General features: G+C 43.1%; 1 protein-coding gene and 1 long non-coding RNA gene across 2 annotated transcripts; both read left to right on the forward strand.

Annotated features, from left to right (window-relative positions):
- Nucleotides 1-2120: 2120 nt before the first annotated feature.
- LOC123490264 (zinc finger protein 2 homolog) lies at nt 2121-19209 on the forward strand. The gene is made up of 5 exons (XM_045220339.1): nt 2121-2646; nt 4859-5942; nt 8084-8141; nt 17608-17800; nt 18015-19209. Exons 1-5 carry the CDS (start codon nt 2550-2552, stop codon nt 19106-19108), a joined length of 2526 nt encoding a protein of 841 aa, XP_045076274.1. The 5' UTR covers nt 2121-2549; the 3' UTR covers nt 19109-19209.
- Nucleotides 8150-16651, forward strand: LOC123490263. Its single transcript, XR_006660860.1, has 4 exons — nt 8150-8332; nt 15339-15395; nt 15541-15847; nt 16499-16651. It is a non-coding gene; the product is annotated as an uncharacterized LOC123490263 (long non-coding RNA).
- Nucleotides 19210-27162: the final 7953 nt, after the last annotated feature.

The raw sequence follows: 27162 nt of genomic DNA on the forward strand, positions 1-27162 counted from the left end.
ATTCAATTGAGAGAGGAAAAATGTCGGAGACCTACACACACAATACCCCATAAGGTCAAAGTGAACTTATGTTTTTCGACATTTTTACAAATGAATGAAAAGCTGAAATGACTTGAGTCAATAAGTATTCAACCCCTTTGTTATGGCAAGCCTAAATAAGTTCAGGGGTAAAAATGTGCTTAACAAGTCACATAAGTTGCATGGACTCACTCTGTGTGCAATAATAGTGTTAACATGATTTTTGAATGACTACCTCATCTCTGTACCTCACACATACAATTATCTGTAAGGTCCCTCAGTCGAGCAGTGAATTTCAAACACAGATTCAACCACGAAGACCAGGGAGGTTTTTTCAATGCCTCCCAAAGAAGGGCACCTATTGGTAGATGGGTAAAAAAAAAAAGCAGACATTGAATATCCCTTTGAGCATGATGAAGTTATTAATTACACTTTGAATGGTGTATCAATACACCCAGTCACTACAAAGATACAGGCATCCTTCCTAACTCAGTTGCCGGAGAGGAAGGAAACCGCTCAGGGATTTCACCATGAGGCCAATGGTGACTTTAAAACAGTTACAGAGTTTAATGGCTGTGATGGGATAAGACTGAGGATGTATAAAAAAAGAAAATTCAATTTAATCCATTTTGAATTCAGGCTGTAACACAACATAATGTGGAATAAGTCAATGGGTATGAATACTTTCTGAAGGCACTGTATGAAACTGAGTTTCATTCAAGTGCTTACAATACTGTATAGCATACCACTTGAGGTATTGAAAGGTACTCACAACGTTGACATTCTCTAACCATACAAGGAGCTGCAGAGCTAACTACTAACCCTGGTTAGCATGGCTGATTTACAGACAAGATTAATACTAACATATTTTCAATAATCACTTTAACACCATTACCCATGGAGCTACGTTATACTGAGTTCTTCTAAGGAATTATAAAACAACTTACAGAAGTATTGCTTACCTATATGAAGTTTTGAAGCACGGTGATGTACGTTAAGCCAGTGGTTCTCAAACCTCTCCTCGGGGACCCCCAACAATTCCATGCTAATCATCAAGCCCTTGACTAGGTGAATCAGGTGAGGTAGTTGAGGGATACAACAACATGGTGAAATGTCTGGAGGAATCCGAGGAGAGGTCACCACTGTGACGAGCGAGGACGTGACGCTGTGTGTAAGCAGCATGCCTAAAACACATGCAGAGCTAGTCATTTGCATAACCTAGGACCTAGGTCAGTGGTATTCAAAGTCAGGGTCGCGGGGAACTGCAATGGGGTCATCAAATTAGAAACTATATATTATTTTTCTTTTGAAAAGAAATTGAGTACAGGTTAATGTATGTGAAGGTAATTTGAAAAACACTTTTATTGTGTACATTTATTGGTTTCTTTTCATTTTGATAAGAGATGAATGTAGGAATTGAAGGTTACAGGTAACTGCCAAAATAAAGGAAACATCAACATAGTGTCTTAATACGGCGTTGGGCCACCACGAGCAAGAACAGCTTCACTGCACCTTGGCATAGATTCTACAAGTGTCTGGAACTCTATTGGAGGGATGCGACACCATTCTTCCATGATAAATTCCATCATTTGGTGTTTTGTTGATGGTGGTGGAAAACGCTGACTCTGGCACCGCTCCAGCATCTCCCATAAGTGTTCAACAGGGTTGAGATCTGGTGACTGAGACGGCCATGGCATATGGTTTACATCGTTTTCATGCTCATCAAACCATTCAGAGACCACTGGTGTCCTGTGGATGGGGGGCGTTGTCATCCTATGGGGGCGTTGTCATCCTATGGGAGCATTGCCATGGTAGCCAAAATAATGGCCTACCCAGCATTTTTATACATGATCCTAAGCATGATGGGATGTTAATTGCTTAATTAACTCAGGAACCTGTGTGGAAGCACCTGCTTTCAATACACTTCGTATCCCTCATTGACTCAAGTGTTTCCTTTTATTTTGTCAGTTACCTGTATTTGATGACGTAAAAATGAACCATTTACAGATTTTAAGGATGTGTCATTAGATTTGGGGTGGGGTCGTGAGAAATTGGGGGGAAATGGGGTCCAGAAATTCTTGCCGAAAGAATGGCGTCCTCACTGAGAAAGTTTGTATACCACTGACCTAAAGGTGCATCAGAGTTCAGAGAGGGGTTGGAAGGATACAGACTGTACCTCTCAAAGCTGTTTTGTCAATCACTCATATCGATATCACATTGAAATCAATAGAGAGTGGTCATCTAAAGTGTATGGACTTCCTGCTGTCTTCTTCTACTACAGGTCATCTAAAGTGTATGGACTTCCTGCTGTCTTCTTCTACCACAGGTCATCTAAAGTGTATGGACTTCCTGCTGTCTTCTTCTTCTACTGGTCATCTAAAGTGTATGGACTTCCTGCTGTCTTCTGCTACTACAGGTCATCTAAAGTGTATGGACTTCCTGCTGTCTTCTTCTTCTACTGGTCATCTAAAGTGTATGGACTTCCTGCTGTCTTGCCATTGACAGATTCAGTGAAATCGGAAGAGCAGGGAATGTCTTGGTTACTCCAACTGAAAGAGGACATCAGAAAGATACAGGAAGAATCTAGTGTGGCTCCCATGAGTCCCAGCCAGTCTGATGACGAAGCGGGTAAGAAGAATGGTGGATTACTTGTGGGTCGTGGAAGGGGTCTATGTGGGTCACGGGATGACCTTGCAATTTTAGAAATAGATTTTCGGGATGGAAAAATGGTGTCAGTGTGAACGTAAGTGACTAAAACCAAATAGAAATTATATAGAAAAGATAATGGACCTATATACTTTTCAATAATAGGTTATAATCTTTGAGAATTTAGAGAGAAAAAAGCTGCTAGCCAATCCGGCCCTTTGATTTTGTTATAATGCTGGAGCATAGGAGTACAGCATTAGCCATGTCAAAATCTGTAGGGTTGTAGGAAATGGTCATAAACTGCAACATGTTCTTTCAGCTCCATGGCAGGATGTACAGTGAGGGGAAAAAGTATTTAGTCAGCCACCAATTGTGCAAGTTCTCCCACTTAAAAAAGATGAGAGAGGCCTGTAATTTTCATCATAGGTACACGTCAACTATGACAGACAAAATGAGGAAAGAAAATCCAGAAAATCACATTGTAGGATTTTTAATGAATTTATTTGCAAATTATGGTGGAAAATAAGTATTTGGTCAATAACAAAAGTTTCTCAATACTTTGTTATATACCCTTTGTTGGCAATGACACAGGTCAAACGTTTTCTGTAAGTCTTCACAAGGTTTTTACACACTGTTGCTGGTATTGTGGCCCATTCCTCCATGCAGATCTCCTCTAGAGCAGTGATGTTTTGGGGCTGTCGCTGGGAAACACGGACTTTCAACTCCCTCCAAAGATTTTCTATGGGGTTGAGATCTGGAGACTGGCTAGGCCACTCCAGGACCTTGAAATGCTTCTTACGAAGCCACTCCTTCGTTGCCCGGGCGGTGTGTTTGGGATCATTGTCATGCTGAAAGACCCAGCCACGTTTCATCTTCAATGCCCTTGCTGATGGAAGGAGGTTTTCACTCAAAATCTCACGATACATGGCACCATTCATTCTTTCCTTTACACGGATCAGTCGTCCTGGTCCCTTTGCAGAAAAACAGCCCCAAAGCATGATAATTCCACCCCCATGCTTTACAGTAGGTATGGTGTTCTTTGGATGCAACTCGGCATTCTTTGTCCTCCAAACACGACGAGTTGAGTTTTTACCAAAAAGTTATATTTTGGTTTCATCTGACCATATGACATTCTCCCAATCCTCTTCTGGATCATCCAAATGCACTCTAGCAAACGTCAGACGGGCCTGGACATGTACTGGCTTAAGCAGGGGGACACGTCTGGCACTGCAGGATTTGAGTCCCTGGCGGCGTAGTGTGTTACTGATGGTAGGCTTTGTTACTTTGGTCCCAGCTCTCTGCATGTCATTCACTAGGTCCTCCCGTGTGGTTCTGGGATTTTTGCTCACCGTTCTTGTGATCATTTTGACCCCACGGGGTGAGATCTTGCGTGGAGCCCCAGATCGAGGGAGATTATCAGTGGTTTTGTATGTCTTCCATTTCCTAATAATTGCTCCCACAGTTGATTTCTTCAAACCAAGCTGCTTACCTATTGCAGATTCAGTCTTCCCAGCCTGGTGCAGGTCTACAATTTTGTTTCTGGTGTCCTTTGACAGCTCTTTGGTCTTGGCCATAGTGGAGGAGACTGTTTGAGGTTGTGGACAGGTGTCTTTTATACTGATAACAAGTTCAAACAGGTGCCATTAATACAGGTAACGAGTGGAGGACAGAGGAGCCTCTTAAAGAAGCGGTATAGAGCCAGAAATCTTGCTTGTTTGTAGGTGACCAAATATTTATTTTCCACCATAATTTTTTTTTCTCAATTTGTCTGTCATAGTTGACATAGTTGACCTATGATGAAAAATACAGGCCTCTCTCATCTTTTTAAGTGGGAGAACTTGCACAATTGGTGGCTGACTAAATACTTTTTTTCTCCACTGTATCTTTTAAAACGTATGCTTTTGTCTGTGTGTTTTTCACCGCTCAACCCTTGTGGTTGGTTGCGACTCAAGACAACTGTATTGGTCAGGAAGCAAAAAAAGGTTGGGAACACCTGGATTAAACTACAATCTGCTTCTGTAACAGTTCATTGATTGATCAATATTTATTAATTGATCCAGATTTGCAAAACGTTTCTATTCAGTGTTGTATAGCAGTTCATCTGTGTTGAATAGGGAAGATACTTCAACACTAGTTTATTGTTAAATAATTTGGTACATATGAGGAACCTTAACTTCATGTCTTTGTTTCACAGGGGACAGCCCTAACGGTCGCTCACTCAGTGGGAAGGGCTTATCTGGGAAGACTCCAGGGTTGAAAGGGATCCAGCGACCTTATAGCTGTGATGTGTGTAAGAAGACTTTCACTCAGTCAGTAAACCTACGAAGACACCAAAGAGTACACACTGGAGAGAAACCTTACAGTTGTGATCATTGTGGGAAGAGTTTTGCTCGTTCGGGACCCCTGACTATTCACAAGCGTGTACACACTGGAGCGAAACCTTACAGGTGTGGTCTGTGTGGGGAGAGCTTTGCTCGTTTGGGAGCCCTGACTATTCACAAGCGTGTACACACTGGAGAGAAACCTTACAGCTGTGATCAATGTGGGAGGAGTTGCAAAGATACCACAGCCCTGAATGAACACATGCGTACACACACAGGAGAGAAACCTTTTAGCTGCTACGTCTGTGGAATGAGTTTTTCTCGACAAAGCAACCTGAATGTACACATGCGTACACACACAGGAGAGAAGCCTTACATCTGTGATCAATGTGGGAAGAGATACACTCATGCAGGTGAATTGACAAAACACATACGTGCGCACACTGGAGAGAAACCCTACAGCTGTGACCAGTGTGGGAAGAGTTTTGCTCGAACTGATTACCTGACTGAACACAAGGTAACACACACTGGAGAGAAGCCTCATAGTTGTGATATATGTGGAAAGGGCTTCACTCGGCCTAACTGCTTGGCTGCACACAAGCTAACACACACAGGAGAGAAGCCCTACCTCTGCTCAGACTGTGGGAAGAGCTTCTATACACCAGCAAAGTTGAAAGAGCACGAGCGATCACACACAGGAGAGAACCCTTACAGGTGTGGTCTGTGTGGGAAGATCTTTGCTTGTTTGGGATCCCTGACTAAACACAAGCGTGTACACACTGGAGAGAAACCATACAGCTGTGGTCTGTGTGGGAAGAGCTTTGCTTTTTCGGGATCCCTGACTAAACACAAGCGTGTACACACTGGAGAGAAACCTTACAGCTGTGACCAGTGTGGGAAGAGCTTCACTCAGTCAACAAACCTGACTAAGCACAGACGCATTCACTCTGGAGAGATGCCCTAAAGCTGTGATATATGTGGGATGAACTTCACTCAGTCATGCTCTCTGGCAAGACACAATAGTAGGAGTCACACAGGAGAGAAGCTGTACAGCTGTGATGTATGTGCGATGAACTTCGCTTATTAGTGTCTTATTTCATGGGCTCATATTGTCAATTAAATAATGTAGAATATTGTAGCAATGTTATAATAAGAGTTCATGTTTTAATTCAATTTGAATGCATATATTAATACATACCACATTATTTTTCTTTTAGTAAGATTAAATACAAAGCTCCTATGAACTTTGGCATTCCTTATTCTTCAGAGAACAACAAAAAATGCATCAAGTTTTACCAGAAGTAAGATTAGTTACAGGAAGCATCATCCATGTAGACACAATAGTTTTTATCTCCTATTGAGGAAGACTAATGACCGGGCTGCTGCACAGTCACTAAGGGAGCTCTTTCTAGAGCGGCCGGTTAAATTAGGCATACAAGTATTTTTTTTCCGAACTCAAATGGCATGAAAAATACTCTGTATGAACGTCGCTGGCTAAACTATCACTCAAATAACGGCCAACCCTTGTCAGTATTGATCCTACGTCAAATGAAACAACAAATGAAATAACAAAGCAACTTATTTGTTTCTGTAAGTGAGGACCTGGTGGACTGTATATTCTTTAGGTTAGGTTACTTTATGTGTTCTCTCCCGTGTGCTGGTAAGGGAACAGATGGCAGACAGGTAGGATTCCAGTTGAGGTGGTTTAATAACGCTGAAGATGCACAGGCACAGAACAGCACCACAGTGTATGAAGTAGGGATGGGCTAAGGCACTTAGTGGTCTGGCAACTTGCTTCAACCAAAGTGTGTGTGTGGAGAGAGAAATATACAATAGCGAATGACAGAATATGAGAGAGAGAGAGACTGATACAGTGTGTTCAGTATGAGAGAGAGAGACTGATATAGGAATCAGGTTAAAAGTAATGACTAAATGTTCCACCCTTAAATATAGTTGTGAAATGTTCTTGTTTTAAGTATGATTAGTACTTTCTTAGTAGTGACTAATTATTACACTGAAACTGTGTGAGATGTGTTAGAATCAACTACCTGGTAAGGTGTGAGTGTAGGACCAGTAAAGACTATGACATTGAGCTACTTTTTAGCAATGTGAGTAAGAGTTAGACCAGACAACAAAGGACAAGGAGAACTGTCTCCAGGCAACTGAGAAACCAAGATAAAGGGCTCCCAGTTTAGGGAGGAGAGAAACTGTTAGGCTTTTTAAGGAGTATGCAGGATATTGTGAGGACGGCAATAACTAAGGAATGCATGTGTGTGTGAACTGATGGTCAGGAGAGCAGTTTTAAGTGGAAAACTACAGCCTGCCTACAGAGGGGAGGGATTTTTGTATGACGTGTGAGTATAAAAGATGGACTCTGAAATTGTGATGTTAGAATTCTCAATTAATAAAATCTCTGACTATGCAGACCGAGACTGTCCGTTTCTTAAATCCAAAAGACTTACAACCTTTTGGGAGACGCACAGAGACACTGAAATAGTTTGTTAAATAATTCACATAACAGTGACTGATACAGTGTGGTCAGTATGTGAGGGAAGGAGAGAGACTGATACAGTATAAGGGAGAATGGGACACAGAAATTGAGTTTAAAGAGTTTACTGAGTAGAACATCAATCTTCTGATATAATTTTTCAAGAGAAATTAGTCTGGCTCTGGCCCACCCTCCAGTAAAGTAGATGGCAGCAATGCACCATTAACATTGGATACCAACCATCGGTAAACCCCACCGAAGAAGAAGTATACTTATATAAACAATGGTTGATAAATGAAGATAGTTCACTCAGGCCCGTTTACCATTGAAAACCATTGGGAAAAATAGTCAGTTCTGGTCTACTTAACTCATGGACTTTCATTGAACCACAAAAAAAAGAGACTCCCTAAAAACACCCCACTTTGATACAAGTGACTTCGTAACAGGTTAGTAAAGCATTTTCGCTAACCCTTTTCCTAAACTCCTACATTAATTATCATAACCTGCTGCGAAAAGTCGTAGCTGTATTGAAGTGGCGTGTTTTAGGGAGTCCCATAACAACAAACAGCGAATGGAGTGTCTCGCGTCCTCTTCGGTCTCTGCTATGTAGATTCTCGATTGCTCTGGCCTGTGTCAAGGCGGAAGTTGCTGCCCTGCTACTAAAGATGGTAGTCAGCTAAAAGAGTCGTGCCAGTAGCTTTCAAGCAAGATATTCTCATCTCAATCTAAAAATACAGCGCCGTAGAAAAGGACCATTAGTCAAAACTGACGAGATATAGCTTACCTCCCTTTCCACGTGGAAGAAAACGGTGGACAGAGACTTGCTAGCTACGTAGCTGGCTTTTCTACAATGAATCTGGTCAGTTGCCTATCTATTGTTCAACATCAGCTTTAGCCGGTTTTTGTGCCCTCATGAACGACGAATGTTTACAGTCTAGTTATGATGATAATGTTACCAATCCCAGTTTTGTGAAGTCCAAACAAGCCCGCGATTGCAAGTATGACACGGAAGTTTCCGCCAAACTAGTCGTCGGTAAACGTTAGCTAGTCTTATATTGCTCCATTTAAAATATAAATAGCTCAAATCAACCTTTATTTTTCATGTCGATGCCTTTAAACGATGTTTTGAATTGCTACAAAAATAATACGTTTTGATTTGGTTGCGGCCATGTTGATATGACGTCATTAGTCGAGATCTGAGTTCAGTTCTTTACATCCGGGAAGTGTCTGGAAGCATTTAGCTGCCGAAACGCAAATGGACAAATGATAAATCAATATCATGTTTGCAATTCCTTTTCCTAAATGGGTATGCGTTTTCTAAATGGGTATTTTCATGGTTGAGTATGCCTGTTGTCTGCCAATTTGAAAAATAAATAGCAATGTGTGTTTTGATATTTCATTTCCATGTTAATATCCAGTTCAACACTGACACATTTAAAAATTTAAAGGAAAAACCTTAAATAATTTCTCGTTTGCTATTTCATTTCCTTGTTGTGATAGGATGAATTGTGACAAAAATAAAAATAATTCTCAATTGGCAATTGATAATGCTTTTCCATACTCTGTGGTTTAAGACAGTCAAAATTCAAATGATCAATAAAATTCGATAAATCAATCGCAATACGTCATTTTGCTATTTCGTTTCCTCATTTGTCTTATCGTTTTCGACCTATGCTGATTGTCAATCAAACACTGTGGGCGGGGTTTCGGTAACGTGAGGCAGAAGAGCAGAGAGGTTGCCTGTGTTTGCTGGCAGAACGGGCTGGGCCTTACAGAGAAGAGGAAGCGAGACGGTTGGAACAGGCCCCGTGTAGCTCAGTTGGTAGAGCATGGCGTTTGCAACGCCAGGGTTGTGGGTTCGATTCCCACGGGGGGGCCTGTATGAAAAATGTATGCGCTCTGGATAAGAGCGTCTGCTAATTGACTAAAATGTAACAGCACGCTTGTTTGAAATGGATAAGCGTCGCGGTAGCTATTGATAACGAAGAACATCAAGATGAACCAGCTGCTTTACAAGTGGGATGCACTGTTGAGAGCTACATCCCGAGGGGTTCGTGCTGATTGTACTGAGATTGTGACAGCCGGTTAAATGGCGTCCCTTGTGAAGGCAAGAACAAGATGTATGTCAGGAGTGCAGTATTATCATAAGGAGACGTATACTTGGAATACGGAGAAGGAATGGAGGGGAAAAGAGAGGCAGAGGAGGTCTGAGAGGGAGGAAGAGGGTGAGATTGAGTCAGTTAAAAATGGTGGGGAGAAGGTTTGTTAAAGAAGAGTGGTAGAATGTGTTAGCAGAGTGAGCTGAAGACAGGAGGAGAAATGGAAGTGAATGAGGGCGACGTATCGGAGGTGGTAGGTGTGGTGAAGTTCTAGGGTCAGGATAAAGATGAGTCTGTGACAGTAGGAGTGAAGTTTTGGGGGAAAATGGACCCTGATCCATTTGTGGTTTCAGGGTGGGTGAAAACAGAGTTAGGTGCTGTGGAAACGGTGAGGGTAACCAGAAGTGGTCTGGTCATAATTGTTTGTGTTTCTGCTGGTCAGAGGGAGCAGGCGCTCCATGTTAAACGAATGGGGGCAAGAGATAATATATATCATACAAATATGAATTGTTTCGCTCTCAAGAAAAGGGTGCCATTGAAAGGAGTGATTACTGGGGTAGCGGTAAATGTGAAAGTTGACCAACTGAAGGAGAAGATTCCCGGTGTTTGTGATGCTCGTAGTTTGGTGCGACACAGACAGGGTGGTGTGAGTGGAGAAACAGAAGAGTTGTCGTCTGTTCTTTTGAGTTTTGATGTTGAGTCTTTGCCTGACAAAGTGATGTTACGATATATAAGTTATCCTGTACGCGCTTTTGTGCCAAATACATTACGTTGTTACAGGTGTCAAGCTTATGGGCATGTGGCAGCAGTGTGTAGGAGGGAGGTTCCTAGGTGTGAGAAGTGTTAAGAAGAGCATGAGACAAAGGAATGTGTTGCATTGGGGAAAGTAGTGGTATGTGTTAATTGTAAGGGGTGGCCATGGGGCTGGGGATCAGAAATGTCCGGTGCAAGAGAGGCAGGTTGAGGTTTCCAGGGTTAGAGTAGTGCAGAAGTTGCTGAGGCAGTGAAGAAAGTAGAGGAAGATGGGTCAAGGGGGAGGGATCCTGAGAGGAGTGGTGTGAGTAGTAGAGATGTACCAGTACAGAGGGATAAGCCAACAACTGATATATGTTTCAGTAAGATTGGATTTTTAGCATTTATAACAATGGATATCAACTGTACTGCAGGGATGGAACGTAAGTCGCAGAAGATTGAGGTTGTGGTGGCAGCTGCAGAGAGGTATTTGGGTGTGCGAGACTTGACGTCAGAAGAGTTACAGGGAGTGTTAAGTGGTGGTGTCCCGTCCTTTCAGGCTGTTGGCCTGAAGTAGGACTAAATAGATATAAATAGATACAAATAGAGTAGGGTGGTGTTTTTTTATTGACTGTTAGATGGTAGGTTTTTTTAATGTAATTTTTTGAGCAAAGTATAAGGGAGTTATACTCCAGTCCAGTAGGGGGCGGTAATGCAACATTTATTGGATGCCAACCGCCGTTAAACCTCATCGAAGAAGAAGTGCTTGCTGGCAACAGTCACTTCCGGTCGTAGCTGTCAAGTCAAATCAATTTTTATATGCCACTTGCGCCGAATACAACAGGTGTAAACATTACCGTGAAATGCTTACTTACAGCCCTTAACCAACAATGCATTTATTTTTTAATAAAAAAAGTAAAATTAAACAACAACAACAAAAAAGTGTTGAGAAAAAAAGAGCAGAAGTAAAATAAAATAACAGTAGGGAGGCTATATACAGGGGGGGTACCGGTGCAGAGTCAATGTGCGGGGGCACCGGGGTGGGGGGGGGGGCAGTGCAAATAGTCCGGGTAGCCATGATTAGCTGTTCAGGAGTCTTATGGCTTGGGGGTAGAAGCTGTTGAGAAGCCTTTTGGACCTAGACTTGACGCTCCGGTACCGCTTGCCGTGCGGTAGCAGAGAGAACAGTCTATGACTAGGGTGGCTGGAGTCTTTGACAATTTTGAGGGCCTTCCTCTGACACCGCCTGGTATAGAGGTCCTGGATGGCAGGAAGCTTGTGTACTGGGCCGTACGCACTACCCTCTGTAGTGCCTTGCGGTCGGAGGCTGAGCAGTTGCCATACCAGGCAGTGATGCAACCAGTCAGGATGCTCTCGATGGTGCAGCTGTAGAACTTTCTGAGGACCCATGCCAAATCTTTTCAGTCTCCTGAGGGGGAATAGGCTTTGTCGTGCCCTCTTCACGACTGTCTTGGTGTGTTTGGACCATGATAGTTAGTTGGTGATGTGGACACCAAGGAACTTGAAGCTCTCAACCTGTTCCACAACAGCCCCGTCGATAAGAATGGGGGCGTGCTCAGTCCTCTTTTTTTTCCTGTAGTCCACAATCATCTCTTTTGTCTTGGTCACGTTGAGGGAGAGGTTGTTATCCTGGGACCACACGGCCAGGTCTCTGACCTCCTCCCTATAGGCTGTCTCATCGTTGTCGGTGATCAGGCCTACCACTGTTGTGTCGTCGGCAAAATTAATGATGCCGTTGGAGTCGTGCCTGGCCATGCAGTCATGGGTGAACAGGGAGTACAGGAGGGGACTGAGCACGCACCCCTGAGGGGCCCCCGTGTTGAGGATCAGCGTGGCAGATGTGTTGTTGCTTACCCTTACCATCTGGGCGCGGCCCGTCAGGAAGTCCAGGATCCAGTTGCAGAGGGAGGTGTTTAGTCCCAGGATCCTTAGCTTAGTGATGAGCTTTGGGGGCATTAGGGTGTTGAACGCTGAGCTGTAGTCAATGAATAGCATTCTCACGTAGGTGTTCCTCTTGTCCAGGTGGGAAAGGGCAGTGTGGAGTGCAATAGAGATTGCATCATCTGTGGATCTGTTGGGGCGATATGCAAATTGGAGTGGGTCTAGGGTTTCTGGGATAATGGTGTTGATGTGAGCCATGACCAGCCTTTCAAAGCACTTCATGGCTACAGACGTCAGTGCTACGGGTCGGTAGTCATTTAGGCAAGTTATCTTAGTGTCCTTGGGCACGGGACTATGGTGGTCTGCTTTAAACATGTTGGTATTACAGACTCAGTCAGGGACAGGTTGAAAATGTCGGTGAAGACACTTGCCAGTTGGTCAGCACATGCTCGGAGTACACGTCCTGGTAATCCGTCTGTCCCTGCGGCCTTGTGAATGTTGACCTGCTTAAGTCTTACTCACATCGGCTACGGAGAGCGTGATCACATAGTCATCCGGAACAGCTGGTGCTCTCATGCATGCTTCAGTGTTGCTTGCCTCGAAGCGAGCATAGAAATGGTTTAGCTCGTCTGGTAGGCTCGTGTCACTGGGCAGCTTGCGGCTGTGCTTCCCTTTGTAGTCTGTAATAGTTGTCAAGCCCTACCACATCCGACGAGCGTCAGAGCCAGTGTAATACGATTCAATCTTAGTCCTGTATTGACTCTTTGCCTGTTTGATGGTTCGTCGGAGGGCATAGCGGGATTTCTTATAAGTGTCCGGGTTAGAGTCTCGCTCCTTGAAAGCGGCAGCTCTACCCTTTAGCTCAGTGCGGATGTTGCCTGTAATCCATGGCTTCTGGTTGGGGTATGTGCGTGCGGTCACTGTGGGGATGACGTCATCGATGCACTTATTGATGAAGCCAGTGACTGATGTGGTGTACTCCTCAATGCTGTCTGAAGAATCCCGGAACATGTTCCAGTCTGTGCTAGCAAAACAGTCCTGTAGCTTAGCATCTGCGTCATCTGACCACTTTTTTATTAACCGAGTCATTGGTGCTTCCTGCTTTAGTTTTTGCTTATAAGCAGGAATCAGGAGGATAGAGTTATGGTCAGATTTGTCAAATGGAGGGCGAGGGAGAGCTTTGTATGTGTCTCTGTGTGTGGAGTAAAGGTGGTCTAGAGTTTTTTTTCCTCTGGTTGCACATTTAACATGGTGCATGGTGCTGGTAGAAATGAGGTAGAACGGATTTAAGTTTCCCTGCATTAAAGTCCCCGGCCACTAGGAGCGCTGCCTCTGGATGAGCGTTTTCCAGTTTAGTTATGGCCTTATACAGCTCATTGAGTGCAATCTTAATGCCAGCATTGGTTTGTGGTGGTAAATAGACAGCTATGAAAAAGATAGATAAACTCTCTTGGTAAATAGCTGTCTCGATGTAGCTTGTTTTTTGGCTGCCCCGGCAACAACAGCCATTGTGAAACCCCACAGAAGAAGAACAGCCAGTGTGTGCGAGGAGTTTGCGGGAGGAGACTATAAAGCTCAGTGGAGGGGACACTGGGAGATATTAGTAGCTAGCTAATTGGCTATTATTTGTAGCTAGCTACAGGTAGGTTAGAGAGCTGGCTATGAAGAGGCACTACTGGCTAACTTTAGCTAGCTAGCCCACTGGCACTACCATCCATTTTTACTGTGTCAAATTTGTATTTTCACTGTAAACTAGTGTTTTTCCAATGTAGTAGCTGGCATAATATGGGCATGTTATGTTTTGCAATTTTAATGACAATGGATTAATGATGTATTAGTGGCACACATGTCACAAAGTGTTTACCAACCGTTTTTACTGTGTTAAATTTGAATTAGAATCCCTCAAAGTTCACTATAATAGGACAAAACAATTATTTCCCCCATCTTGGAGCTGGCATAATATGGTAATGTTATGTTTTGCAATGTTAATGACAGAGGATTGTTGATCTACTAGTGGCACACGTCACAAACAAATTCTACCAGCCATTTTTTGTTTTTTAAATTTTTTAAATTTTAGTTTTTTACTTAGGGGTCATCAAAGTTCACTGTAATAGAACTACTTAAAAAATGATAAAGATAAATTAATGTGGGGATAGACCAAGACCATGTAGTTATTTAACACTTATTTATAATATTTTTAATTAAATTCAACAACAAAACATATCAAGCTCACTTCGATCTTGCTGTGTGTCTGTGTGCTGTGTTTGTATGTTATGACTGTAAACACATGCTGCTTTCACAATTCAACATTTGGTATAATTTAGATTATGGAAGATTGAATATCTCAGATTGTGGGTTACATACAGACTACGGAAATATTGCTCTCTCTTATAGTTTGCTTGGAAATAAACTTACCTTGAAATGAAGAATGTAAATCCATTAAACGAGAGACTTCTCAACTGTCATTGCGCGACGACACTCCAAATTTTAACCAAACATCAATCTCACACACAGGCGAGTGGCAGCCTCTTGTGGCTAAACTAGGATTAGCCTACCCCTTGCAGCCTAACCCTTTGTAGCCTAAACCTTGTAGCATAACCCTTGTAGCCTAAACCTTGTAGCATAACCCTTGTAACATAACCCTTGTAACATAACCCTTGTAGCCTAACCCTTGTAGCCTAATCCTTGTAGCATAACCCTTTGTAGCCTAAACCTTGTAGCCTAAACCTTGTAGCCTAACCCTTGTAGCCTAATCCTTGTAGCCTAACCCTTGTAGCATAACCCTTGTAGAATAACCCTTGTAGCCTAACCCTTGTAGCCTAATCCTTGTAGCCTAACCCTTGTAGCATAACCCTTGTAGAATAACCCTTGTAGCCTAACCCTTTGTAGCATAACCCTTGTAGCCTAACCCTTGTAGCATAACCCTTGTCTACTCAAGTAGTTGCATTAGGTGATGAAAAGAGAACACTGCTAAATAAATGCTGTAAATAATCATATTATTACACTATCAATACTGTGTGATGTATCATTCTTCTACTACAGGTCATCTAAAGTGTACGGACTTTCTGCTGTATTCTTCTACTACAAGTAATCTAAAGTGTATGTACTTCCTGCTGTCTTCTTCTACTACAGGTCATCTAAAGTGTATGGACTTCCTGCTGCCTTCTTCTACTACAGGTCATCTAAAGTGTATGTACTTCCTGCTGTATCTTCTACTACAGGTCATCTAAAGTGTACGGACTTCCTGCTGTCTTCTTCTACTACAGGTCATCTAAAGTGTATGGACTTCCTGCTGTCTTGCCATTGATTGCTTTGTCATTGTTCCCACCAGCAGGACATCATGAGTGGAGAGAAGGAAACGTTGTTCGCTGAAATCGAACAGAGTTTACACCGTCTAACCGAGGATAATTTACGATACCTGTGTGAACGCTGTGGAATTGATGGCGCCCAAGTTAAAGGAAAGAACCATCGCTCGTTACGACGTAAAATCATGGAGGAAATGTGGGAAAATGCAGATTCGGTGAAATCGGAAGAGCAGGGAATGTCTTGGTTACTCCAACTGAAAGAGGACATCAGAAAGATACAGGAAGAATCTAGTGTGGCACCCATGAGTCCCAGACAGTCTGATGATGACGAAGCGGGTAAGAAGAATGGTGGATTACTTGTGGGTCATGGAAGGGGTCTATGTGGGTCACGGGATGACCTTGCAATTTTAGAAATAGATTTTCGGGATGGAAAAATGCTGTCAGTGTGAACGTAAGTGACTAAAACCAAATAGAAATTATATAGAAAAGATAATGGACCTATATACTTTTCAATAATAGGTTATAATCTTTGAGAACTTAGAGAGAAAAAAAAAAAGCTGCTAGCCAATCCGGCCCTTTTGATTTTGTTTTAATGCTGGAGCATAGGAGTACAGCATTAGCCATGTCAAAATGTGTAGGGTTGTAGGAAATGGTCTTAAACTGCAACATGTTCTTTCAGCTCCATGGCAGGATGTATCTTTTAAAACGTATTCTTTTGTCTGTGTGTGTTTTCACCGCTCAACCCTTGTGGTTGGTTGCGACTCAAAAGACAGCTGTATTGGTCAGGAAGCAAAAAAAAGGTTGGGAACACCTGGATTAAACTACCATCTGCTCCTGTAACCATATGATCCATATTTGCAAAACATTTATATTCCGTGTTATATAGCAGTTCATCTGTGTTGAATAGGGAAGATACTTCAACACTAGTTTATTGTTAAATACTTTGGTACATATGAGGAACCTTAACTTAATGTCTTTGTTTCACAGGGGACAGCCCTAACGGTCGCTCACTCAGTGGGAAGGGTTTATCATCTGGGAAGACTCCAGGGTTGAAAGGGATCCAGCGACCTTATAGCTGTGATGTGTGTAAGAAGACTTTCACTCAGTCAGTAAACCTACAAAGACACCAAAGAGTACACACTGGAGTGAAACCTTACAGGTGTGGTCTGTGTGGGAAAAGCTTTGCTCGTTTGGGAGCCCTGACTATTCACAAGCGTGTACACACTGGAGAGAAACCTTACAGCTGTGATCAATGTGGGAGGAGTTGCAAAGATACCACAGCCCTGAATGAACACATGCATACACACACGGGCGAGAAACCTTTTAGCTGCTATGTCTGTGGAATGAGTTTTTCTCGACAAAGCAACATGAATGTACACATGCGTACACACACAGGAGAGAAGCCTTACATCTGTGATCAATGTGGGAAGAGATACACTCATGCAGGTGAATTGACAAAACACATACGTGCGCACACTGGAGAGAAACCTTACAGCTGTGACCAGTGTGGGAAGAGCTTCACTCGGTCAACAGACCTGACTAAACACAGACGCATTCACACCAGAGAGAAACCCTACAGCTGTGACCAGTGTGGGAAGAGATTCACTCAGTCAGGACTACTGACTGTACACAAGAGAACACACACTGGAGAGAAACCGTATAGCTGTGATCTATGTGGGAAGCGATTCGCTCAGTCAGGAAACCTGAAGAGTCATCAGAAAACCCACACAGGCGGAGAGAGTATCGAGACAGGTGGAGAGAGAACCGAGACAGGTGGAGAGAGAAACGAAACAGGAGGAGAGAGAACCGAGACCAGAGGAGAGCGAACCGAGACAGGAGGAGAGAGAAACGAGACAGGAGGAGAGAGAAACGAGACAGGAGGAGAGAGAAACGAGACCGGAGGAGAGCGAACCGAGACCGGAGGAGAGCGAACCGAGACCGGAGGAGAGCGAAACGAGACAGGAGGAGAGAGAAACGAGACAGGAGGAGAGAGAAACGAGACCGGAGGAGAGAGAAACGAGACAGGAGGAGAGAGAAACGAGACAGGAGGAGAGAGAAACGAGACAGGAGGAGAGAGAAACGAGACCGGAGGAAAGCGAACCGAGACCGGAGGAGAGCGAACCGAGACCGGAGGAGAGAGAAACGAGACCGGAGGAGAGCGAACCGAGACCGGAGGAGAGCGAACCGAGACCGGAGGAGAGAGAAACGAGACAGGAAAAATACAGGAAGAATCTACTGTGGCACCCATGAGGCCCAGCCAGTCTGATGATGATGATGATGATGAAGCAAGTAAGAAGAATGGCGGATTAGACTGCAATCTGCTCCTGTAACAGTTAATTGATTGATCAATATTTATTAATTGATCCATATTTGCAAAACGTTTCTATTCAGTGTTGTATAGCAGTTCATCTGTGTTGAATAGGGAAGATACTTCAACACTAGTTTATTGTTAAATACTTTGGTACATATGAGGAACCTTAACTTCATGTCTTTTGTTTCACAGGGGACAGCCCTAACGGTCGCTCGCTCAGTGGGAGGGGCTTATCATCTGGGAAGGCTCCAGGGTTGAAAGGGATCCAGCGCCCTTATAGCTGTGACGTGTGTGAGAAAAGTTTCCCTCATTTAGGAGACCTAAAGAGACACCAGAGAATACACACAGGAGAGAAACCATATGGCTGTAATCAATGTGGGAAGAGGCTCTGTACATCAGGACAACTGATTATACATAAGCGAACACACACTGGAGAGAAACCCTACAGCTGTGACCAGTGTGGGAAGAGTTTTGCTCGAACTGATTACCTGACTGAACACAAGCTAACACACACTGGAGAGAAGCCTCATAGTTGTGATATATGTGGAAAGGGCTTCACTCGGCCTAACTGCTTGGCTGCACACAAGCTAACACACACAGGAGAGAAGCCCTACCTCTGCTCAGACTGTGGGAAGAGCTTCTATACACCAGCAAAGTTGAAAGAGCACGAGCGATCACACACAGGAGAGAACCCTTACAGGTGTGGTCTGTGTGGGAAGATCTTTGCTTGTTTGGGATCCCTAACTAAACACAAGCGTATACACACAGGAGAGAAACCTTACAGGTGTGGTCTGTGTGGGAAGAGCTTTGCTTGTTCGGGATCCCTGACTAAACACAAGCGTGTACACACAGGAGAGAAACCTTACAGGTGCGGTCTGTGTGGGGAGAGCTTTGCTCGTTTGGGAGCCCTGACTATTCACAAGCGTGTACACACTGGAGAGAAACCTTACAGCTGTGATCAATGCGGGAGGAGCTGCAAAGATACCACAGCCCTGAATGAACACATGCGTACACACACAGGAGAGAAACCTTTTGGCTGCTTTGTCTGTGGAATGAGCTTTTCTCGACAAAGCACCCTGAATGTACACATGCGCAGACACACAGGTGAGAAGCCTTACAGCTGTGATCAATGTGGGAAGAGATACGCTCATCCAGGTGATTTGAAAATACACAGAAGAGTACACACCGGAGAGAAACCATACAGCTGTGACCAGTGTGGGAAGAGCTTCACTCAGTCAACAAACCTGACTAAGCACAGACGCATTCACTCTGGAGAGATGCCCTAAAGCTGTGATATATGTGGGATTAACTTCACTCAGTCATGCTCTCTGGCAAGACACAATAGTAGGAGTCACACAGGAGAGAAGCTGTACAGCTGTGATGTATGTGCGATGAACTTCGGCTTATTAGTGTCTTATTTCATGGGCTCATATTGTCAATTAAATAATGTAGAATATTGTAGCAATGTTATAATAAGAGTTCATGTTTTAATTCAATTTAATTCAAATTGAATGCATATATTAATACATACCACGTTATTTTGCTTTTAGTAAGATTAAATACAAAGCTCCTATGAACTTTGGCATTCCTTATTCTTCAGAGAACAACAAAAAAATGCAGCAAGTTTTACCAGAAGTAAGATTAGTTACAGGAAGCATCATCCATGTAGACACAATAGTTTTTATCTCCTATTGAGGAAGACTAATGACCGGGCTGCTGCACAGTCACTATGGGAGCTCTTTCTAGAGCGTCCGGTTAAATTAGGCATACAAGCTTTTTTTTTTCTTCCGGTTTTCCAGTTGAGGTGGTTTAATAACGCTGAAGATGCACAGGCGCAGAACAGCACCACAGTGTATGAAGCAGGGATGGGCTGAGGCACTTAGTGGTCTGGCAACTTGCTTCCAACCAAAGTGTGTGAGAGAGAAAGATACAATAGCGAATGACAGAATACAATCTCCAATTCACATCTCTTATAAACAATATGCATGGCTATAACATGACTATGATGACTTAATGCTGTACAGGGTCAGACAGCGCAATACAACGTGACTGTGACTGCACTCGTTTGAGATCAAAGGGGTGCCATCGCAAGTGTACTATAAAGCGTAGCACCTGCACAATGAACTTGAATACCTCTAAACAATGAAATAAAACGTAATACCCATATAATGATGTACCACACACCTATACAATTACAGGGCATATATACAACTAACTGGGGGACATTATCCTTTACAAATACAGGGTTAAATGTCCGAAATGATATGACAACCTAAACAGAGCTAGTCCGCTCACAATAGCTAGCTCGCAGTTGGAAACTACTGATTAGCATAACCATAAATATGACATTGTAGTAGCAGAGTGCATCTTCTGTCATAAACGCCTGAAAGATATTAAATATGTACTTACATATCAACAAGGACGCACTACTGGTCTTGGCTAACACAATGAAAGCTAACTGTGGGAAACCACAAGGATGGCTGGAGCTTTCTCACTTGACTTCTCTCGAGCTGATCTTCTTCTCTGAGCTGGAGATCGCCCAGCATGCTCTGCTCCACTTCACCGGTTAGCGGCACTACAGCACTGATATGATTAACTACAAATACTTCACAGCCTTTTGTACAGTTTCCTTCCCGTTTCAGCAGCCTTCCAGAATCTCCATCCGACATTCTAAAAATTAGATGACCGTCTTCAGCAAATTCTCTTCTAACCAGTGAAATAAAAATTATTCTCAGATTCCGTCTGGCCTTTAAATAGTGTTACTTTGATTTCAACGTGATATCGATAGGAGGGATTAACAATAAAAAGTGTTGTGTTACACTTATCCTAATGTCGACCAACTTGGATCAAAACACTCCAAAATGTAACTGGCTGTGTTCTACAAGTTTTCCTCTAACCTGTTATTGGGATAACACATATTCCCAGATTCCATGGGGTTTTTCAGCTGGTAGTTTTAACAGTACATGCAACCTAATTTTCCCCCTCTCGCACTATTGATTTCAACATATCTATGTGAGAGATTGACAAAACAGTGTTGCGTTTCCCTTTCTGTTTGGGCGACCCCCTTATCAAAATCCGACACTCTGAAATTTGGCTGGCTGTCTGTCCTGATTTCCCCCTTAATCAATATGAGGGATTTATTAACCCACCAAGGCTACTCCCGACTCCAGTAATTGATCTATAAGTGTTGGAGAGACTAGGCAAAGCTAGAGAGGGGTTTGAGCCATCTGAGCTGTTTAACAAATCAAATCAAATCAAATCAAATTGTATTGGTCACATGCGCCGAATACAACAGGTGCAGACATTGCAGTGAAATGCTTACTTACAGCCCTTAACCAACAGTGCATTTATTTTAAACAAAAAAAGTAAGAATAAAACAACAACAAAAAAAGTGTTGAGAAAAAAAGAGCAGAAGTAAAAAAAGTGACAGTAGGGAGGCTATATATACAGTAAAATAAAGTGACAGTAGGGAGGCTATATATACAGGGGGGTACCGTTGCAGAGTCAATGTGCGGGGGCACCGGCTAGTTGAGGTAGTTGAGGTAATATGTACATGTGGGTAGAGTTAAAGTGACTATGCATAAATACTTAACAGAGTAGCAGCAGCGTAAAAAGGATGGGGTGGGGGGGGCAGTGCAAATAGTCCGGGTAGCCATGATTAGCTGTTCAGGAGTCTTATGGCTTGGGGGTAGAAGCTGTTGAGAAGTCTTTTGGACCTAGACTTGGCACTCCGGTACCGCTTGCATGCGGTAGCAGAGAGAACAGTCTATGACTAGGGGTGGCTGGAGTCTTTGAGTCTGGATATTGTGTATCAAGATTTCCTGTCCATCTATACAGATGGATCAAAAGATCCAAGAACAGGTTGTGTAGGATCAGCATTTGTAGTGAAAGAATGTGGGGTGGAAGTCTACAGAACTGATGACGGTACTGTTTACCTTGCCTGGCTGTATGCAGAGCTGATGACCGTACTGTTTACCTTGCCTGGCTGTATGCAGAGCTGATGACCATACTGCCTGGCTGTATGCAGAGCTGATGACCGTACTGTTTACCTTGCCTGGCTGTATGCAGAGCTGATGACCATACTGCCTGGCTGTATGCAGAGCTGATGACCGTACTGTTTACCTTGCCTGGCTGTATGCAGAGCTGATGACCGTACTGTTTACCTTGCCTGGCTGTATGCAGAGCTGACGACCGTACTGTTTACCTTGCCTGGCTGTATGCAGAGCTGATGACCGTACTGTTTACCTTGCCTGCCTGTATGCAGAGCTGATGACCGTACTGTTTACCTTGCCTGCCTGTATGCAGAGCTGACGACCGTACTGTTTACCTTGTAGTGGGTAGGGGAAGTGAAGCAGGATAGGGTAGTTAATTGTTCTGAGTCTGAAGTATTTTAGTTTACGGAGTAGACAAGATATGCTATATGAGGTACTCCAAACTCATGAAACAGATGGGTGTCCAGATACGTTTTTCTTGGGTCCCAGCCCAAGTGGGGGTGGAGGGGAATGAGGACGTAGATGTGCTAGCTAAACAGGCCCTTATCAGAGGAGGATGTGGAGGTGCCAATGAGTGCCTATAGGGACTGAGGCTATAAGGACTGGGGCTATGGGGACTGAGGCTATAGGGACTGGGGCTATAGGGACTGGGGCTATAGGGACTGGGGCTATAGGGACTGGGGCTATAGGGACTGGGCCTATAGGGACTGAGGCTATAGGGACTGGGGCTATAGGGACTGGGCCTATAGGGACTGAGGCTATAGGGACTGGGCCTATAGGGACTGAGGCTATAGGGACTGAGGCTATGTCAGTATGAGAGGGAAAGAGAGACTGAGATCCAGTATGAGGGAGAATGGGATACAGAAATTGAGTTTAAAGAGTTTACTGAGTAGAACATCATTACATACAGTTGCCAAATTAGTTTGCTCTGGCCCACCCTCCAGTACAGTAGGTAGCAGTAATGCACCATTAACATTGGATACCAACCATTGGTAAACCCCACCGAAGAAGAAGTGTACTTATATAAACAATGGTGGATAAATGAAGATAGTTCACTCAGGCCCGTTTACCATTGAAAAAAAAAAAGTCAGTTCTGGTCTACTTAACGCATGGACTTTCATTGAACCAGATAAAAAAGGGACTCCCTAAAAACACCCCACTTTGATACAAGTGACTTCGTAGCAGGTTAGTAAAGCATTTTCGCTCACCCTAACCCTTTATTTAACCTGCTACATTATCCTAACCTGCTGGGAAAAGTCGTAGCTGTATTGAAGTGGCGTGTTTTAGGGAGTCCCAAAAAAACAAACAGCGAATGGAGTGTCTCGCTTCCTCTTCTGTCTCTGCTATGTCGATACTCGATTGCTCTGGCCTGTGTCAAAGCGGAAGTTGCTGCCCTGCTGCCAAAGATGGTAGCCAGCTAAAAGAGTCGTGCCAGTCGCTTTCAAGCAAGATATTCTCATCTCAATCTAAAAATACAGCGCAGTCGTAAGGACCATTACCGGACGACGAGATATAACCTAACTCCCTTTCCACGTGGAAGAAAACAGTGGGCAGGAACTTGCTAGCTACGTAGCTGAGCTTTTCTAAAAGGAATCTGGTAAGTTGGCTAGCTTTTGTTCATCAATAGCTTTAGCCGGATTTATGTTTTTGTGCCCTCATGAACGACGAATGTTTACAGTCTAGTTATGATGATAATGTTACCAATTACAGTTTTCTGAAGTGTAAACAAAACTGGCATTGCGCATATCACCCGGAAGTTTCCACCCAACTAGTCGTCAGTGAACGTTAGCAAACGTTAGCTAGTCTGATATTGGTCCGTTTAAAAAATATTAATAGCTCAAATCAACCATAACGTTAGTTTTATTTTCATGTTGATGCCTTTAAACGGCGTTATGAATTGCTGCAAAAAAAATTATACCGGAGGACTTTTGGAGTTGATTTGCTTGCGGACATATTGATATGACGTCATTAGTCGAGATCTGAGTTCAGTTCTTTACATCCGGCAAGTGTATGGAAGCATTTAGCTGCCGAAACGCAAATGGACAAATGATAAATCAATATCATGTTTGCAATTCCCTTTTCTAAATGGGTATGCATTTTTTGTGACAATTATAATTGAAATGCAAAAAAAATTGCATATTGTGTGCCAATTTGAAAAATAAATAGAAGTGTTTATTTAATTTCCATGGTACTATCCAGTACAACACTGACACATTTGAAAATAAAATGTAAACGCTTAAATGACAAACCATTTATCATGTTTGCCATTTCATTTCCTTCTGATAAAAATAAAAATAATTCTCAAGTGGCAATTGGCAATTGACAATGCTTTTCCATACTCTGTGGTTTAAGACTGTCAATTCTAATGATCAGTCAAATTCGATAAATCAATCGCAATACTTCATTTTGCTATTTCGTTTCCTCATTTGTCTTATCGTTTTCGACCTGTGCTGATTGTCAATCAAACACCGTGGGCGGGGTTTCGGTAACGTGAGGTTGAAGCGAGGAGAGGTTGCCTGTGTTTGCTGGCAAATCATGATCAATGATGTTTACTCTCAGGTACAGACGGATATTGGGAGGTCGTTATTTGCAGATGATGGGGCCTTATGGAAGAGGGGAATAAATGTGCCATACATAGTCAGGAAGGTACAGGAAGCAATTGATGAGGTAGAGCAGTGGGCATTAATGTGGGGATTCAGGTTCTCTGTAGAGAAAACTCAGACAGTGTTCTTTACCAGGAGGAAGGTGGGAGATGAGGTATGGTTGAGGTTATATGGGAGAAACTTGGAGAGGGTGGGGGCCTTCAGGTTCCTTGGGGTATACTTTGACACTAGACCAGGGGTGTCAAACTCATTTTAGCTCAGGGGCCACATGGAGGAAAATCTATTCCCAAGTGGGCCGGACCGGAAAAATCATGGTATATATAACTTAAAAACAACAACTTCAGATTTTCTTTGTTTTAATACGATCAACATACAACATAAAGCTGGAGCCTGAGGACAGTGTGTCCAAAATAGTACAAGCACAACATCACTATTAATCATAAAACACGTCAAGTTTATTTGTAAATTCTAAAGAAAAAGAACACACAAACACACAATGCCTCAGTGATTAACAGAACTGTTTCACAGATCACAGAACTATATCAGGGTGTCATTTCTCAGGCAGAAATGTAGATAAAAATAATGAAATCCTGTTCCCCAAACAAGTGCAAGAACCACAGAGTCAAGAATAGGTTAAATATACAAATAAAATAAAAACAATTAAAAACAATAGCACATCAACATAAAAACATATAAACATAAAGCTGGAGCCTGAGGACAGTGTCCAAAAGCACAACATCACTATTAATCATAAAACACCTCAAGTTATTTGAAAGTTCTGAGGACAAATAACACACAAACACACAATGCCTCAGTGATTCACAGAAGTATATCACAGATCACAGAACTATATCAGGGTGTCATTTCTCAGGCAGAAATGTAGATAAAAAATAATGAAATCCTGTTCCCCAAACAAGTGCAAGAACCACAGAGTCAAGAATAGGTTAAATATACAAATAAAATAACATCAATTAAAAACAATAGCACATCAACATAAAAACATATAAACATAAATCTGAAAGCGTTGCTCAAACTCCCGTAACAGTCCAGTTATTTTATCTTTGAACCGCTTCATGTCTGCCACATGTTGGGTCGCGCACACATTTTTCAGACAGGGGAAGTGAGCTGCATCACCACCGGCAAGTTGCGTCTCCCACAATGACAGCTTCAACTTGAAAGAACGTATGCTGTCATAATACTGCGTGACAACTTTGTTGCGCCCTTGCTCTGTAACATCCACCATAAATGCAAGGTCCTGCATCCATTCTGCGGAATTAAATTCTAACACTGGTTTGCCCTTTTCTTCCATGAACTGTTCAATTTCTTCTCGTAAATCAAAGAAACGCCTCAGCACAGCACCTCGGCTTAACCATCTTACCTCAGTGTGGTATGGCAGGCCATAGATGTGGTCTTTCTCTCTGAGAAGGCTGTCAAACTGACGGTGATTCAGGCTTCTGGATCGGGATGAAATTAACAGTTTGGATGACCACCTTCATGACGTTATCCATCTTTAATGACTTGCAACACAAAGCCTCCTGGTGCAAAATACAGTGAAAAGTCAAAAATCACGTCCTCCATTTGCAGATTGCACTTTCTCTCTGAACTTTGTCACAACGCCTGCTTTTTTCCCGATCATTGAGGGCGCACCATCTGTAGCCAGGCTGACAGCGCGGGACCAGTCCACTCCGACCCTGTCCAGCGCGCCGACGAGTGAGGTAAAAATATCAGCTGCTGTCGTTGTATCTGTCACCGGCACCAACTCCACAAACTCCTCGGTGACGGTCAATGTGTCATCAACTCCGCGGATGAAAAAAATTGCCAGTTGTGCAACATCTGTCAATGTCCGTACGTTCATCAATTGCAACCGAAAACGCAATAAATGACTTTACTTTTTGCTTCAACTGGCTGTCCAAATCCACTGAAAGATCGGAAATCCTGTCTGCAACTGTGTTTCTTGTCAGGCTGATATTTGCAAAAGCCTGCCGCTTTTCAGGGTACACAATCTCCGCTGCCTTCATCATGCATGTTTTTACAAATTCACCTCACTAAATGGTTTTGAAGCCACTGCGATTTCATTAGCAATGAGGTAGCTAGCTTTCACTGCAGCGTCACTGATGTCCTCGGCTGTGAGTAAACACAGACTGCTGTTTCTTCAGACCCGCCAACAGTTCATTCACCTTCTCTCATCTCCGCTGTCCTTGAAAGTTGTCATATTTGTCGGCATGAAGACTCACATAGTGGCGACGAAGGTTATATTCTTTCAGCACTGCAACATGCTCTGAACACACCAAACACACAGCTTTCCCATTCAATTCCGGTGATTAAATAGGATGACCATTTTTCTTGGAACACTCTGCACTCTACGTCCACTTTTCTCTTTTTTGACAGAGACATATTGGGGCAATGAGGGTGCCAAAGCACATAATGTTAAAAGTAGAAGCCGTAATAATATCGTGGGCAAAAACAAAAGTAGCTCATTGGCTGCACGTGCTTGACCTACTTGCTCTGCCCCGGTATAAACAGTTTGCTTGCTTAACACAATTGCGCCATCCAGTGGACGCAATTGGAACAGCAGTTTATTTTATTGAAAAATTGCAGCGCATTTTTATACTTAAAAAGTTGTTTAAATCATCTCGCGGGCCGGATTAAACCCGTTTGCGGGCCTGATCCGGCCCGCGGGCCGTACGTTTGACACCCCTGCACTAGACTGACCTGAGAACACTAGAACACATTGAGAGAGTGGTG

This window comes from Coregonus clupeaformis, unplaced genomic scaffold, assembly GCF_020615455.1.
Source record: "Coregonus clupeaformis isolate EN_2021a unplaced genomic scaffold, ASM2061545v1 scaf3594, whole genome shotgun sequence".
In the NCBI taxonomy this organism is placed as follows: domain Eukaryota; kingdom Metazoa; phylum Chordata; class Actinopteri; order Salmoniformes; family Salmonidae; genus Coregonus; species Coregonus clupeaformis.

Bases quoted from the DNA above. Each gene is read 5' to 3' on its own strand.
- LOC123490264 (XM_045220339.1), top strand. From the start codon at position 2,550: ATGTCTTGGTTACTCCAACTGAAAGAGGACATCAGAAAGATACAGGAA. The intron at 5,943-8,083 runs GCCCTAAAGCTG...TCTGCTATGTAG, and splicing joins CGCATTCACTCTGGAGAGAT to ATTCTCGATTGCTCTGGCCT. The intron at 17,801-18,014 runs GTAAGAAGAATG...TTTGTTTCACAG, and splicing joins TGATGATGATGATGAAGCAA to GGGACAGCCCTAACGGTCGC.